The 18484-nt window shown below is 33.1% G+C and overlaps 1 protein-coding gene across 2 annotated transcripts; it reads right to left on the minus strand.

Annotated features, from left to right (window-relative positions):
* Positions 1-1209: 1209 nt before the first annotated feature.
* LOC110110366 (probable trehalose-phosphate phosphatase 6) lies at positions 1210-4475 on the minus strand. Of its 2 annotated transcripts, none has more exons than XM_020841795.2 (11): positions 4063-4469; positions 3839-3979; positions 3637-3708; positions 3456-3554; positions 3290-3343; positions 3100-3201; positions 2910-2987; positions 2725-2794; positions 2509-2579; positions 1956-2048; positions 1210-1546 (listed from the first exon to the last, which is right to left on the minus strand). In XM_020841795.2, exons 1-11 carry the CDS (start codon positions 4330-4332, stop codon positions 1478-1480), a joined length of 1119 nt encoding a protein of 372 aa, XP_020697454.1. In that variant the 5' UTR covers positions 4333-4469; the 3' UTR covers positions 1210-1477. The 2 variants fall into 2 exon arrangements, with proteins under 2 accessions (XP_020697454.1, XP_028552760.1); XM_028696927.1 differs by lacking the exon at positions 1210-1546 and adding an exon at positions 1584-1799 and having other exon boundaries at positions 4063-4475.
* Positions 4476-18484: the final 14009 nt, after the last annotated feature.

Here is an 18484-nt window from a genome sequence, read left to right on the forward strand (position 1 = left end):
TCATGCTTTTCTTTCATTGACAAGAAGGCTCATCAGAATTATGGGCCCAAGGTACTTTAAGAGAAAGTTCCAAATTTTCCATAAGTAAAGTCGGTTAGGATGAATTAGAGGACCACCTAAAAATGCTATGTGACCTGAATGATTGATGAGCCTCAGGTACTTTACCTGCACTTCAATGCTTTGAGTAATAGTGAAAGTGTACTTCCTTAATCATAGGTTTCAAAACTGTTCTTGAGACACAAATACTTCACTTAACTTGCATGATTTGGTCTTCTCCTTATAGCTTTTAAAGTATTTAGAATGAATGATAAGCTCCCACCTAACACTAATCTGCTGCAATTTATCATTGCAGCAATTACCATATGAACTAATGCCCTGTCAGTATCATCATAATCATCATGGAGCCCAATTTTAATAATTATAATATAGTCGTTTAGGGCGTCGCTAGTTGAACTCCAAACGACTATAAGGCGTAGCTGGTTTGTTCCTTTCGAAAGGCAAAAAAAAAATCTAATCGATGGAGGGTGAACAGTGCAACGCCTTCACCCACTCGATTTTTCTATCTCAACCGGATTTGCGGAAGAAACACGCGAAAGAGGAGAAAGAACTTACCTTCGTAGAAATCTTCGCAGAAGTGCGCAAAATGAAGTTTCATTAGAGATGAATCACTACATTTTGGAGTGAAAAATGATTTTTTCAGTTAGAGATGCCCTTAGCACTGTATGATCATCTGCTGTAATTTTAACGAACTTCTGATATCTTAAAATATGCAGTTTTGATGAACATATGGTTTTGTTAGAGATTAAACTTCCTTTCATTTACTAATCTTCAGTCCACATTGATCTTCAATCACAGCGTCAGTGCCATACCGAACATTATCATCAGCTTTATTATCCCAACTATTTGTTCTCTGCTAACTCGAAAAAGGCCACATTCTTCAATCAAGCTTAAGACAAGAAGTGTTCCTCATGCAATAACAGGCATTTGCCTCATGCAATAACAGGCATTTGCATGGCGTAAATAAGCAGAAAGGATTAAATAATAAAAACTCACATACTTTCTCTCTCCTGCACATTTAAAGAAAACTATGGGAGTAAATTATTTCCCAACGGTCACTTTTTCACCAACATTTTAAGAATGCTGCAGACTTTCAGAAATGTTTTGGCCGACATAAAAACATTGAATAATGAGTACTTTGGATGCAGCCAAGAACAAAACGAACGATTACTATTGCTTCTTTAACCATTTTACACAGAACTAATTACAAATACGTAGCTCTATGTGGATGGGCAAGAAAGCAAGCTTACAATGCTTAGTTTCAAGCCCAAGAAAGCCCCTAGAAGAGGCCAAGAGGCTAAACGAAGAAAAGTACAGAGTACTCTTATCTTCCGATAACAGGAAATACATACTCATCCCCTCCAAATCCACACCCATAGCTTTCAAGAGGTGGTGGTGGTGGGGCACATATCTATCCAATTTACACATTCGGACAAGACTGAAGGGAAAATCTCTTCCACTCCACTAGCCGTTGTAGGAAATCCATAACCTATACAAATAAAATTTCAAAAATTATAAATAAGCAACTTGGCGTTTTCTTAGATTTCGTTTGGGACGACTTTCTTTCTGTTTCTTAAATCAACTTTAAAAAGCTGCTTTATGAAACAGTGATAAAGCCGTCCCAAACGAAACATTAGAAAAAGGCATAGGAAGAAGCCGCAGATTGGACAAGCAGTACTCAGTCCACATTAAAGTTTTGTCAGCTAGTCCTGAGTTTCCAGTCCGTTTTGCTTTATATTATTCTGTATTGATATTGTCAAGTATCAATACAAAATAATAGAATTAAATACATTAAAAAACCAGTCCACAACCTAATTGTACAAATTTCCTCCTTTGATAAGTAATAAACCAAATCAGAGAGTTTAATAGAGGAGAAGTAAATAGTAGTTAACACTTGCCTCAGAAGGCTCTTGAAGAGAATAAGAGGCGTTTGTTTCCTTTGGGATCTTAGAAACAAGTATGCCAAACCCTTGTCCCCTATCTTTCAGAACCTAATATCAACACATAAGAAACATTCCTGATTAATGATCATTAATCATCAGTAATCATAGTAAAATGTAGAATGAAAATAAATTATCTAATAAATAATTTATTGTCATAGAATCATTCTATTTAACGATTCTTAATTATGATGTAGGAATCCATAAGGTAATATGTATCAAACATGAAGGAAAAATTTAAATAAAACAAATTCTGTGAAAAAAATAAGATTTTAATAGTATGGTATCTGAAAAAACCCTATTGATGTGATATAGTAATAAATCATAATGAAATTCAGTAGAAATTGATAAAAGCATTAAGTTTTAACCTTATGTTGCAGAATAACAGTAGACTTATTTTTGGCTTGAAGTATCTCATTCAAATGAGTAGCATGAATGCGTCGAAGTCAAATAATATAAGATTTAGCAATTCTTTGAAGTTATATTCGCCAAAAAAGAAAAAAAAAAACACCTTGAAAGCATCTTCATCGGTTCGATCATCGCCGATATAAACAGGGAACACATCTTTGCAATTGGCAAAACCTATATAGAAAAAAATATTAAACTTTTAGCCACCAACAGCCAATACACCTAAAACGACACTCTGCTTAACATAAATGAAGATTAAGAAACAAAAATGAGAAAAGGACTTGATGCAATGTATCTTTAAAGCAAAACCACAACATACCAAGAGACTCCAACAGGAACTCCATGGCCTTTCCTTTGTCCCATTTGATGGTGGGGCGAATCTCTAATACCTGAAGGCAAAATAGCAGCAGATATCAAGTAAAATTCATGTTATAAGACAAGATGAATTGAAGAATTTTAAGTACAAAAATAGTAACAAATTGATTCAATTTATAAATTTTACACCTTTCTTCCTAGAGTAAGCTTAAGCTTTGGGTACTCCTCCAGCACTAACTTAACTTGTTCAGCTAAATCACTCCATCTCTGAGTACAAAAATAGCTTATATATAAATAGGCTGAGAGATAAGAAAATGACAGCTGAAATTCAATATGATTAATTTTCTTTTTAGGGAGGTAATACAATATAATTCATTACCTTCTCGTTCACACATCTGAAGTGTACTGATAAACAAAATTTGTTGTTCTCCACCTTCGCTCCAGGCGTTGATTTGGTTGTCTCCAGCAAAATCTTATAAACCTTAAAATAAATGTCCTTTAAGTTCCCAATACATAGCATGGTAGTTACATTGCATTTGAGAGAGAAAACTGCAGGAGATAAAACCTACCTTACCAATCATGGGAAGGTACTTGCTTGCTGGTTGGCATAGAACTGCCTTGGCCTGACCCACAGAATTGATTGAAGAAAGGATAAGCAGAAAAGAAATCATTTGAAATCAACAAAAAACTAATTTTCTGAACAAAAATTTCTCTAAAAAAAAAGAGATAACCCACATTAGCTTTCATGAAGCTGGGCCTGTTTGCTGGGACTTTTATGTCCATCCCATGACTACCAGCGTAGCAGAGCTCTGCCAACTTCACAAAGTTGTACACCTTGCCACGCCAAAGCAGAGTCTTTCAGCATTGAGAAAGGCAAAATAAGCTCTGTTAATGGAGGAAACAGAGCAAAATGTACCTTGTCAAGGCACCTCCCGCTAACAATCGCCGTCGGAAAGTACCTCGCCACATCTCTCACTGCATCTCTCATCTAAATAAACAAAATAATTCATAACTAAAAAAAATCCCAGCTTTATCCCCTCAATGAAACTAATTTCGAGATCTCACAAGGCAAATAATGTAAAAATCCAATCTTGAGCCCAGTGCTTCAAGAAACCAACCGCGTCAGACATGAAGGCGCGGTCAGGGTCGTCGACGATGGGAGAGAGAGTGCCGTCGTAGTCGAGGAACATAACGATCTGCTTTCCTTTCGATGCTCTCGTGATCTCCCCGAACATGCTCAGCGCCGAGGGCTGCCTCATCTAAAAACCGACAAATCATTTTGAGAAGAAGAGGAAGAAAAAGAAAAAGAGCAGAGCAAGATTAGAGAATTCCAATCGCTCACCATCCAGGTTGGGCCAGTGTCCGAGTGAGAGGCGGCTAGCGCCGCCGACGCCTTCGCGTGGGTCGGAGAGGAGGCTTTCATGGAATCAACCCACACATTAAGCCTACTCGCGTTGCTGCCTAGTTCCAGATGCGGGAGAAACTTTCGGCGAACGGAGAAGCCGCTGCTCGCGGCCTTCGGCAGCGGGTAAGGAAACAGAGGAGTTGAATTGGTAACAGCCGGTATAGCTATGCCAATAGTGTCCGGCACTACCACATTCTGGTTCGTCATCCCTGATTCTGATTCCTTGGCGATTAAAGATTCAACCTTGATGAACACGAAACTGAGAGAAAGAAACCTTTGATCGGTTACCGATGTAGGAAATGGCGAAACCCGAGGGGCTACTTATAGTTTGGAGGAGAATCGACGTTCGGAGGGCCCACCCGAAGCCCAAAATCCGGTATGGCCCACGGGGCCTACCCGCCGTCTTCCCCATCGCGGCGCGCCAGCGGGCGAGTCGGCACATGCGAAGCGGCAAGGTTCGCGGCCGACTCAAACGTGACGCAAATGGGCAGCGACCGACGCGCTCGTGACTGCGGTCACCAAAAAATTGATCATTTATATATATATTCACCAAAAAATTTAATTAAATATGTAACAATCTTTATATGTCTTTGATTACAAATGTTATGAATTAAATTTATGATTATTTAAATTCTATTTTTAAAAAATTTATAGTTAAACTGAATGATTTAATAAGACGAGCTCAACCAAAAATTTGATAATTTAAATCAACAAGAGAAAAAATCACACTTAAAGTATGATTGGCCCTTGCAACATCATATTTTTGCACATTTATATTCATAACAAGCATCTCTATGAGAAAAAAAACTAAGGCATCAAAGACCGCTCAATTCTAAAATAATTAAGACACTTAGGTTTCGTTTAATACTGCTTTCTTGCTATTTTTAAAGCAGCTTTTTAATAGAAAATTTTAAAAGTTTTTTTATTAGAATTCTGCTTTAGGAAGCCATAAAAAAGACGTCTCAAATGAATCTTTACACGCAAAATAATTGGTTTATAATTAAAAGAATCAATATGGATTATCCGATAAAATATTATGAATTATAGCTAGATTTATCAAAATGCAAATCTTTAAAACTATAAATACACTTACATTCATTATATTAGCATGAACCCATACTAAAATATGGAGAGATCTTAGAGATTTAAAAAACCTAGCTCTATCCGATATTTGTCGTCAATGATTACTATTAATAGCCATCAAAGTTTGATTGTCATTGACTATCATTATTCATCCAACAAGTATCATAGTTAATTCATCATTGTCAAACCACACTCAATTGATTTGCTAATACAACTATTGCCATCAAGCCATCAACACCCAATTAATATTGTTCGACCACTGCCATCCCCATTTAATACTTCCCCCATATTCTTAGCCACAACCACAAGAGATCGAGGCATTTCTAAATTTTGTAATCTCATCTTCTTCAATTGATGTGAAGCTCACATATTTGTCATCTCCATGTACATTGTGGATCATTTCATTTGAGCTAAGTCTCACTATTATCTTCTTTTTCACTAAAAAATCTTGTGTATCTTATGTATTTTTCTTGTGTTTGTGCATGTGTGAAATGTATGTATAATACTAAAACATAAAATTCTTTATTTATCGCCATAAGTTTGTAAACATGGAACAATTTAATGCCATCCATGTGAAGTAATTCTTGGATGGCAAGCAACCCTTGCTAAAATCTTGAGATGTTGTTAATATCAATACATTAGACATAGTTGTAGTAGCACAATCTCTTCGCCATTCTTGGAATCATCAAATTTTGAAAGAAATAAGTCAGGATTAACGAGCAAACTCAATTACAATCTCAAAAGGATAATTAGATAACTCCTTTTTTTTTTTAAGGAAATATATTAATAACACAACAACAAAGGTTACAACAGCATAAAAAGAAAAGCTAGCAGGTAAAAAAATAGACAACAGAGAGAAGTAGAAACTAAAAACGAGCTCAGAACTAAATCAAAGCTATCAGCGTCCAGTGCGACCCGCACGGGCCCGACAGTAAGCGAAGAAAGCACCCCGAGAAAAAGGTTGCCACCAGCAAAGAAGGACCAGGACGCTAACCCCAACCACATCATAGCCCAAAGCCTGACGTAGCAGCAAATCAAACAGTAAAGCCGCCAAATCCCAAGAAGAAACAACAAGATTCAACAAAATTACAAAAATCATCCTATCATGACTATAATTAGAAAATTATTCCCTCCAATCATTTATTATTACATCAATTCTATGAAAAATAAATATAAAAATAGGGCAACCCTGATAACAACCCCGAATGGCCTTTCAATTTAACATTTTAGGCACTATTGTAATTGATCAGTCTATTCATTTGTCATTTTTAGTGCATCTGAAATAACGCCGGTGATAACTATTTCTCTCAAGGTTCCTGTAAATACGAGAAATTTTATAAATTTTACACAGTCCTATGTCAGATTTCTACTTTCTTGGCAATGTAACAACAATGAACTTTTTTTTTTACAACAACAATTAAACAAAAAATAAAGAGAAAGAAGGAAAAAACAACCAAAAGAGGGCTCAGTGATCGGCCGAGGCTCCCAACAACCCCGAAGCCTCGCACGGACCATCCAATAAGATGAAGAAAGCGCCCAATTTCCAACCAACTCTAAGAACAACACCAAAGGTTGCCACCAGCAAGACGACAAGGACACGAGCCTCAGCCACATCATTGCCCCATAAACCAGTGCACCACCAACCAACCCAATGAACAGAAAGTCAATCCCGAAAAAACACAGGGAAAGAATACAGTACACAGATAAATTATCTTCTTCTCCGGCCCCTCCCACGAAGTCTCCCATGAGAGGCAACCGAGATAACAGGTCTATCACGAACCAGAGTAAAATCATTTCCAGGGTCTGATCCACCGCATAAATCCGGAGAAGCCAAACCACAATTCAAAAATTCAGATTCAGATTCAAATTCAAACGAACCATGCAGCCAATCCACATGGTTCCTAATATCAAAAAGAATTAACACCCAAACGATTGACCATAGTATGCGTGTCGACCAAGTTTACAGGGGCATCAACAAGAGTATTAGAACACACCGAATTTCCATTCATAGTATCCACCCGCACACACTCAGCATTAATGTCCACAGTCACAACAGGTATACACGAAGCCTCGACACCCAAAAATGGAACTTCACCCTACGCACCGGATAGAAATTGTTTGGACACATCAATTTCAACCAACACTCTCGCAACAGATGGGCGGGAACCAGTAGAGGTAGCATTATCAGTTTTTAAAGGTTTGCCAAAAATCATTCCAAGGCCATGAAGAATTTGCGGAGCATATAGATGAGGCCTAAGGTTTGGAAAAGAAATCCAGATGAGAATAACTGGGGATTCGATTTCCACATCTAAGGTAGGAGATCACTTAATCAGTTTCATATAACAGTTGTTAACGAAGTAAGATCGATGAGCAAAATACTATAATAATCCAAATCATTGAAGAGCTTAATCAATACATTTCGCTGATTAAGAACAGTAACAGAAACATCCCCATTAAGCTTTAGATTAAAGAAAAATTTTCTAATGGCATCCAAAGAGGGCCGTCGGGCAGGAAATTTCCCTACAAGAGCAAATTCAAACGGGGCAGCCAGGGATTTGATTTCCATCTCCGAAATCCACAAGGAAGGCATGCCTCTAAACGAAGAAACTTTAAGTTCAGAAAAACCAACAGATGCGGAAGATGAACCAGAGAGCGCATCTTTAAACGAAAGAGGCGAAGAGCCAGGTAAAAAACCAGGATCGCGAAGTCGAGAAGAAGCCATAAAATTAAAAGCACAGAAACAAAAGAAAGAAGAAATTTCCCTAGCGCTCGAAGGACGCACGAAGCACACCGGGCGGAGGCGGCCGCCAGGAGGAAATTAGGGCAAAGCCCTAATTCCCAGAGGAAAGAAATCAAGTTTGAACTTGAAAGGGTAGAACAACCTAGGGAGAAATCAACTTCCATTTTGCCAATGTCATCCTCCTTCAAAGCTTCTCCATCATTATTATTTGCAGCTACGCAAGACTAATTAATTATTTAATTAATGTCCCAAAATTACTAATTATATTTCAAATGCTCAGCATGTTTTACTTAGTTGAATCATTTTTATGTTATTTGATTTTTTTTGTCAAGAGTTTTTGTTCAACTATAAGTTATATCATTTAGTAATTTAATTATATTAAAAATATTCTATGACTCATAAAATTAAAGTTATATATAATAAATTTTATAATTGAATTCATTCTGACAAGAAAATTAGCAAAATATTTGACCGACATTTTTACTTGGCGTGAAGGGGGTCCGTTCTGTGGGAGGTCGAAGAAATGATAAAAAAATTAAGTCATATTTCAATTTTATATAAACTTTCTATCGGGGACAATTGTGACTTTTTGTAAAGATTATTATAAAGCTATTGTGGGGAAAGGAATATTTTTAAAAGTTGTACAAGTAACTTTCTAACTCATAATTTTTTTGAAAATATTAAAAAATAAAGAGCTAAATAGAAATTATAATTAAAATCTGAAAAAAAAAAAGAAAACTACTTATATAAAAATATAATAAATAATACAAATTTGCAATATATATATATATACTTTCTTATGATGTAACAAAGCAAAATATTACTTTTTTGGTCATATAATATATAATGCAATATGAATAAAATAATAAAATAATCATAAGAAAGTATGAATATTGATGGTATGATTGAAAATTTTAATGCTTTTTAAAATATATATATATGATTGAATGAATCATTTTTTTGTTACAAATATTTTTATACTTTATTAATTATACTTTTCAAAATTGTGACAATGATTTTTTTATTTTATTTATTTATTTATTTATTTATTTTGAGATTGAAGAGTATCCAAATTATATATTTGTTAGTTGCTCTTGCTAGTGCGGCCGAGCTCATATTGATGACAATGAGAAAAAGTACTTCAGCCCCTCAATTATTGATCTATTTACAAATTAATAAATGATACTTCTACTTACACCTACTTTTTTAAAATATTACTATCAATTAAAATCATTTGCAATGGTGACTAAAAATCACTTATTTAGTCATATTTTTCATAGGAAGAATTTTATTTTATTTCCTAGAAATGTGATTAAAACATAAAAAAAACAATAGATTTAAATTTAATCATAGTTAATTTAAAAAATATGATTTAAATTTATATTTAATCACATTTCGAAAACCTATACCTTTTTAATTCAAATTTATAGCTATAATTTAATAAAGAACGACTTTTACATCCCATTATTATCAAAGGTTCATTTTCAGTGAACTATATGATTGTATTATTTATTTCTCTCAACACTTATGAATTCAAATTACATATTCGATCTGTCACTTATCCTTCTTCAGTCCCAAAAATCAAAAGGCTCATACTGAAAGGCACAGCTAATATGTGATTCCTCCTTAAATTATTATGGCAAACGAGTGGACATTGGGGAGTTTACGTAGCTCAAAACAAAAGAAATTTGCCATGCAAAACTGCTTTTTATTTTACAGGACCACGTCCCACCCTATTTTCAGACACAAGTGCATTGTTTCTACTACTCGATGTTGCTAGCTACTACTTTTTCTTTACACTTTTATTAAAATATATAAAGTTTGTCTCCTTTTGATGAATCTCCATTAGTTTATTTGATCTTTTCAGAAGTTACAAGTAGCCATAGAGTTCACCAGGTCTTTTTTATTTTTGAAGTAATGGGACGACTAAGGAGTAGTCAGGACAATTAGGCTGATTCCCATGACATGATTAGTGATGTTCTGCTTTCAATTATTGGCAGCCAAGTTGCTAATTTAAAGGCTTCATTTTAAATAATTTCTTTACTGTTTTCTAAACAGTTTTTCAGTATCAAAATTTATAATTTTAAAATATATTGTACTAAAAAATTGTTTTAAAAACTACTTAATAAGAAAACTATCACAAACAAAATCCTAGGTTTAGCTTGGGACGGTTTTCTTATTGTTTCTTAAAACAGCTTTCTAATACAAAATTTTTTAATAAGCAGAAAAAAGCTGTACCAAACGAAGCATGCTTAGGCTGCAAGCAAGTCAAGAATCATTTGGGTGGATATGTGAATTGCGGTTGAGATTTGAGAATCCATGTACTTCAAAAAAGAAAGAAGAAATGTGAACTTATGAGATACATATAATCATATAATATTGCTATATTTTTTTGTTGTTTTGATTATATTATAAAGGTAATGATTAAATTACTATTTTATTCATTTGCATAACTAAAAGTTTAATCATTAATTTAATAATTTGGCCAAATGATGATCTTTAATTACAAGTACTTTTAGCAATACTTAATTATATTAGTCCTACTCTTTTAAAACTGAAAGATTTTAGATAATTGGAAATATATTGATATATAAATGCTAAAATTTAGTTCTTATTCATAAGATTATGCTTTTGAGATGAAAATGTGTTTGACCATTGACGTATTTAGCTTAATTTACTCCGCTACGTACTTTGATTTTTGTCGAATAAATATTTTCTTAAAATATGTCGATATAATTTTTCATTAGGATAGCCCTTAAATCATTGGATTTACATTGAAATGAGTGCGGTATAAATTCTTCTTGTATTACATTAATCTCAAAGCATATCAAATGGTTTCTTATCTATCGTGATTAAGAGTGTATTAGCTTGCCCGATACAATTTTTGCTTCATTTATTCCTACTAAAAAGTGATATCAAAGCTAGCTAATGGTTTGACTTTGATTGATTTATGCAGTTTGTGGGTTCTTTGATATAAGGCTGTTATCTATCATAGTTGAATTAAATTTAAGATTGAGTGACTCATATGATATCGCCACCTGGTTGAGTGACTATTGATGCTTAATATTGATGATGTCGAAGCTTTTCTATTTTAGAGGGATTAATGGCTTAGATGGAGAAATCCCTTCCAAAGGGGAGATTGTTAACATGCATGAAAGCTTAAATGATCAATACTCATCAATAAGTCTAAATTTTTGGGAAAAAAAATTGAATTTGATTATTGGTTTTTGCAACTTATTTTTATTCATCTTGCGTAAAATACCCTTATTTAAAATTAATTATTTTTTTAAAAAAAATATAAATAAACGATACGTTTAATCAATAATCTAATATTTAGTTACTGAATTTGAATAAAACAAAGTACAACTCCAAATTCTTGCTGTGTGAACAAATTACAATTAAAAAAAAAACTACGAAGCTATGAGATATGGTCCCATATTTTCTGGGCATTTACTATAACTTTATTTGTATCATATCCCATTTTAATTTTCTTCTGGATGACGGTAATATACTTGAATTAGATAATATAAATATTTTTTGACAATTTTTTTGTATAATGAGTTCTTTATTTATTTTTTCGGCTATTAATATGCAAGAAAAAATTATAAACCAGCAAGATATTATTCGTTTTGGCCTTATGACCTCATTGTTTTATCCAATTGGTTTAACTTTTTAGGGTTTGCTCATCTTAGAGTATTATCACATTACTACACTTAAGAGTTTCTAATAAAATTTTAATTATTACATCAAAAAGCACATCGATATTTTAAAGTATACCTTTATTATACTAAAGATATTTCATAATATCTCTTACTTAAGTAATTGATATTATCGTCACATCTATAATTGAGAATCCATGAACAAGTAGATTTGATTCTTCACACGGCCTTTACATGCTTAATAGGTAATTCCTATGACCTAACACTTTATTTGTATGATAATTAGTTCTCATCTTCAAGCCTTACTTAAGTAACTGATATTATCGTCACGTCTATAATTGAGAATCCATGAACAAGTAGATTTGATTCTTCACACGGCCTTTACATGCTTAATAGGTAATTCCTATGACCTAACACTTTATTTGTATGATAATTAGTTCTCATCTTCAAGCTAATGAATTCATCTGATATCATTTGTAACAATACAAGCTCTCAATCATCAATATATTATATGTTTTAGTCTAATTTCCTCATGCTTTACCCGTAATTATAGTTATAAGAATTTAATAATTGGAGCGCTCAAACTACCAATTTCAAAGTAAGAGCCATGTGATGTCTATCTCAAAGCATATGATATATGAGAACAAAATATTATTAAATTTAGCTCATAATTTTCTTATTAGATAGCCGGTGGTTAAACTAGAAATAATGAAATATTATAATTTAATTTTTAATTTTTATTTTATGTTAGTTAATATTTGATTTCACCCACTCATATCTTTAAATATAAGGAGGGACAAAAAGATAATCTCTAAATAAAAATTTGTTAGGGGGATGTAGTATATCATATGAGTCCCCCTCTACTCAACATATGCCAAATTCTTAAGAGGAGAACAAAGTCCAGTGGCATCCATCAGCCTCAATGATGATTATTTCAATAGTAAGCTCAACATGCTTCTCACTCAGATGATGGGATATGTCTAATAGACATTTGAATTTTAATTATATATAAAATGTTGGCTTTAGAAATTTATGCACATTGAGGTAAGTGTTATTGGTATATCCTTTTGATATACCAGAGGCCAGAGTCTATATTAGATGTCATATATGGGCATAATTGCTAGTGACCTATATTAGCCATTAGATGTCCTATATGGGCATAATTTGCTAGCAACCTATATTAGCCATAGTTTCCTTTTTAGAAAAGCTCAATTAGGATATGGAGCATTTCAAGTAGAAAATATTAGCTGAAATTGAGTTAACAATCATGATAATAATCCTTTATTATATATATTTTTATTAATAACCTTTTTTTAATTTTTAGCCAAAATTTGAATGTTGTGGTAATATACACCATTCTATTCTTCAATCTCTTGACAATAAATGATGAAAAAAATGACTAGAATAAACTATAAGTATTGGAAAAGTAGACCTAATTAGAAAATTATAGAGGTTGTCCCTAATGATGTTAATGCAATATAGTGTTGTCAGTTAGACATCTAGTAACCACAACCACAATATGAGGTTATTATCATATAAACTTACATTTTATTTATTCTATTTTATAAAAAATTACTCCTATAGTTTTTTCAATTACTTATTAGAGGAGAAAGTAGCCAAAAATAATGAAAATGTTATTAAACAAATATTTGCTTATATGATGGGCTGCTTACCTTTGTTTGGAGACAACTAAATATGGAATGAAATTATTTTATGTAATTTAAGAGTGATTATAGATAATTATTAATCTTTAATTTATTTTTATGCAGTTTATCCAAGATCGATTACAAGTATATATGGAGGACTAACATGGTGCTTGATTATTGTTGCTTGCCAATCATTTTTGGGCTTGATGCTTTACCAATCATTATTGTTGCACACATCAGATAATTTTCACCTCTGAATGTTTCTTCTATATATTATCAATCATCAATGACCAACCTTACACATTGGTGCTTGTACTCACCCTTAACAAAAAAAAAAATCTGACTAGTAATTTAGAAATATTGAGAAGATGACAGCTTCAGTAACGTCGCTATGCAGTTTGAGAGATAATAGAAAGAATTCGATTGAAAAAGAAAAAGAAATCTGACCTGACAAAATTAAACAAACATCATAAAATATCGGTAATGTTTACCACTTAACAATATAACGATCGTCATCAGCATTACCATTACCACACCACCTTCAATAATTCATCATTTGCCATTTCTTCGAAATCTAGCTAAGATCAGCTTTCTGAATCCAAAAAGAATTTTTAAATTCATTATATATTAATTAAGGAACTACGAGGAAAACTTTTTATTTCGGTTCCAACGTAAGACCATTCTTTAACCTTAGGTAGTTCTCAACAAAGAATAATCATATAATGCAAAAGAAATGCTGCCATGATCAGTAGCACTACTAGCTAATAATAGCTTTTACTTCTCACTGGATGTGCAAAAGAGGATCGATGTAGACTTGAGAGAACCACAGCTTTAAGGCCATGAAGTGCAAGAGGGTTGTCAGGAACTTTAGACTGTGAACTCCACTCTAACATTAAAAAATACATATAGACAAATCATATTTTTTCTAAAATATAGGGGCTGCAAGTAGAGTGTAATTGGAGGCATGCAAGCTCCTAGAAGGACTGCAGGCATGCAGAGAAAAAAGCAGTAGTAATGGCTCCTGATGATGGTGGAGGAAGGGGGGGCCTGGAAAGCCATGGTTGTCAAGCTAGTAGCCAGTAGGGCTCTGATGAAGCTGTAGATCGATAAATGATCGAAGAGGAAGTTTGCGTGTCCTTAGGAAGAATCAATCGTTCGCTCTCTTTTTGAAGTTTTTAATTAAAACGTTGGGAGGTGTTTTGTCTTTGGCTGAGAGTGGATGTGATTCATGCATCTTTTCAGAATTGGTCTGCCAAGTTAGGGTTCCATCTTGCTATCCCGTGACATTTTCCCATCACATCCCCTTTTCAGGAAAAAAAAAAAAAATCAGTTCTTGTAAAGAACGTTAAAAAAGGTCATTATATGAAGTAATGAAGTAATTGATATATCGAAGGATAATTCTTAAGCTAAGACTCTCTCTCCTTAAAAAGAGAGAAATAAACTCTCTCTCTAAACACATACTAGATAAAGCCATTCATTATCCTTCTCTTTCATCATTCATCAATAATAATAGCGAGTCTTTATCCCACTTGGATTATATATGAATCAATTTTCTCCATTGTGTCATATTAAGAATTAAATAAAATTCAAAATAGATAAAAACTAAATATTTTTGAATTTTTTTAAATATTTAAATTTTAATCATTTAAAAATTTATAGTTGTCGGCAAAAAAGTGTGAAGTACTTATTTTAATCTTTCTAAATGAATATTAGTTTAACAAACACACTCTCTCTCACTCTATATATATGATTTTTTAATATCAATTCTGTGCCAGATGTAAATGTATTGGTCACTCGCTCGGCAATTGCCGCCCTTCTGCACCTGTCATTTAGAACTCTTCCCCTCCCCCTATCGCTAATTTAGAGGTTTAAAATGTTGAAAATGTTGTTACTCATACTGTTTTGGAATGCGAAAATGTGAATACTGGTTTTCTTCCTGAAAATTCCCATGCTGCTGAGCCTCCGTCTTTTACCCCTGTTGTTGAGGAGGTTTCTGTTTCGTTGAAGGATGTGAATGGTGAGGTTTATCCGGTTGTGGATGATTGCCTTACTATTAATGCCGAGCTGGATCCTTCTGCTCTCCCCTTAACTGTAGAAACTCCTACTACAAAGGAAGATCCTGTTTCGGTTACTTTAGTTCCGGGTGTTTTGAATGAATCTATGGTTGCTATGGTGGCTAATGGAGAGCTAGGTGTTGGCGGAATGAATTCTGATACCGTTACGGTTGCTTTATCACCTAATGCTATACCTTTCTTTCCTCCTGTTGTAGCGTCTGTTAGCAATGTGATTATGCCGACTATCTCTACCGAAAATTTGAATAATTCGGATGGTGGTGCTGCTGTTACTTCGTCTATTGCTTTGGTTCCTTTTGTGCTTGAGGCTGAGCCTCCTTCGTCTGGTGTCAGAGATGAGGGTAATTAGATTGCTAATAGGTTAATTGAGCTTCCAGTGAATTTGATCGATACGCAATCTATGGCTAACTGTTTGGGTGATTCTTCTGGTTTGGATATTAGGAACCATCTTAATTGGCTAAATGTTTCGTCGGATGGTGAATCGGAAGATGAATTTTCTGAAGGTGGTTTGTCTTCTCTGGATTTATGTGGGGTTTCTGACCCTGGCAATGATTTCTCTATGGTTCGTGCTAGATCTACTTTCAATGTTGCCCCTAGGGGGAGATTTTAGGGGAGAGGCCGACGTAGACGATGATTGTTCGTATCGCTTATTTTTTTCTCATTATGCTCTCCTCGGGATTTATATGCTTTTTGGTTGTTCGATTTGCTGTTGCGCTGGGCTAAGGGCAATGATGTGGTCGGGGCTAGCGTCCCTGTCGTTTTGCTGGTGGCAACCTTTGGTGTGGCTTTTCGGGTCGGTTATTGGACGTTGTCTTCATCTTATTGGACGGTCCGTGCGAGGCTTCAGGGACGCTGTAAGTCTCTGCTGTTTACTGAGCTCGTTTTTTGCCTGTGTTTTTCCTTTTTTTTTTCTTCAGCTCCCCTTCTTACATTGATTTAACCGTGTTGTTTTGATTAATATATGTTTTCTGTTTTTTTTTTTTTAAAAGTCCTTATTCTTAAAGTTGCTCCTTGAGAGTTTTTTTTAAAAGAAATTCCTATCTATTTGAAGGAGCTGTTAAAGTACTAAGCATCAATTTCATTTGGCTTAGTATTTTTTTATTTCATACATACAAACGATTAAATGAAGAGTAAGACACATAATTTTTACCTAAGAAATTCATTTAGGGAAAAAATATTTGTACTTATCCAATTGAATAACTTTCATTATTTGTTAAAGAAATTTGTAAGTGATAGTTCTTTTTTATATAATTAGAGGGACTTTAGAGTATAAAATACCGCATAGAAAATCAAAATAGATGTTGCAAAACAAATTAATGTAGATGCTTACATGCATTGGGTATAAATATTATAAATGTAATGATGAGTGATAGGATGTACCAAAAGGTGTGGTTGTGAAGCAATTCTTGTTGGAAATTTGGTTACAACTATTGTATATGTGAGAGTTTTGAAAGAGCCTCACATCAATGCCATTTGGTAGAACCAACTTTATGTTAAAATAGTGATAAAATTTTGAGAAGAATCAAATGAAGATGAAGAATAAACAAATTAAAGATCACTATCATAAGACACATCTATATAGTTCAATAATATTCACCTACATCCACAACCACATATATATAAAGCAAATATTCAACTAAATTTTTAGAGATGAGTACATCAAAAAGTTCTTTTGTAAATAAGAAGATGGCTATAAAGCTATCACCTTATCTATGTTAATGCCTAGAGAAAGCAAAATCACCTAGTGAAAGAATAAGAATTGAATATAGAGAAGATTGTTTATGATCTAAGAGAAGAATTGTACTTAACCTTAATTATCTCATCATTAATTTTTAATATATATATATATATATATATATATATATATATTAGAGCTGACTACATATACAAAATGCAAGGAAAAATATAAGCATTCATTCAAAATTCATTTCATATATTATCTCAAGGAATCATATATGGTGATTTATTTAGTACATTTTCAAATCTCAAAACATATGAATAATTAACTAAATCATCAAAAGAAAAACCTCAATCTCTTGAATGTATCATAGGCAAACTCTAACATTTTCACACTTCCACTCTACCCAGTCTCAACTTTTCCTTTTCATGAAATAATTAACATATAAACAAATAGGGTGAGTAACTACTTTTTCAGTAGGCATTTCGAACCTTACTTATGTATTCAATATCTCTTGTTTAAAATAAATAGCATAATAGTAAATCGTATGTTTTACAATTTAATTAAGATAACATAATATTTATATAAGATTCCATTTGTAACAATGTTCAATTGCATACTTGATTATTAAGAGAGATAGTGTGCATATAATAATAAGATGAATTAGTAGGCATCATAATGCAAGTTTTAGGTATAAGGATGGTAGATAAAAATTTATTAGAGGTAAGTAAAGGGACGTAGACCAAAATTTATCATCTACATCAGTTCATTTTTATCATACTCGAAATCAAAGTCCTCAGTATATAAAATTAAATATCTTATGGACTAAATGTGGTCTAACACTATATATCATTTATAATAATATAGATTCATTCTTTGCTCTCCTATTTTCTAGATAACAAAATCAATCTTCTTCATCAAAAAGAATTTCAAATAATCAATTTTAGCTTTGAAGATTTTTTTATTTTTTTTTTATTTTCCACCGTATGATATCTTAAGGTATATGAACACCAAAAAATGGTTGGCAGCCAAGATGATGCCATGAGATCATAAGAGGTGGTACTGGTGGTTGAGCAATGAGAAATAAATAGAGAAGTAGAACCTTCAATCTAAGTTACCTCTTTCTCTGAGGCAATAGCACATCAAAAGAAGATTTTGCTTGTCAGTTCTTGAGAGTAGAATCTAACATCTTATAGAGAATTTTTTTTTTCTTACAGAGAAATATTTTATAAAAAAATAAAGAAAGAAGAAAATGACAGACATTTATGTGGTTCAATATTGTAGCCTCTGCCCATATTGTTGAGATAGATGTGGCTCCACAATAAAGAGAAATATTATTTTTCATATGAACACATTCAAGTTCTTGAGAACAATGAATCATTATAAATTATTGGCAAAACGGTGGCATGTGAAAGTCATAGAAAGTAGCTAATATGTTTCGATTTTATCAAATGAATTATATATATATATATATATATATA

Source organism: Dendrobium catenatum, unplaced genomic scaffold, assembly GCF_001605985.2.
Source record: "Dendrobium catenatum unplaced genomic scaffold, ASM160598v2 fragScaff_scaffold_853, whole genome shotgun sequence".
Classification (NCBI taxonomy): domain Eukaryota; kingdom Viridiplantae; phylum Streptophyta; class Magnoliopsida; order Asparagales; family Orchidaceae; genus Dendrobium; species Dendrobium catenatum.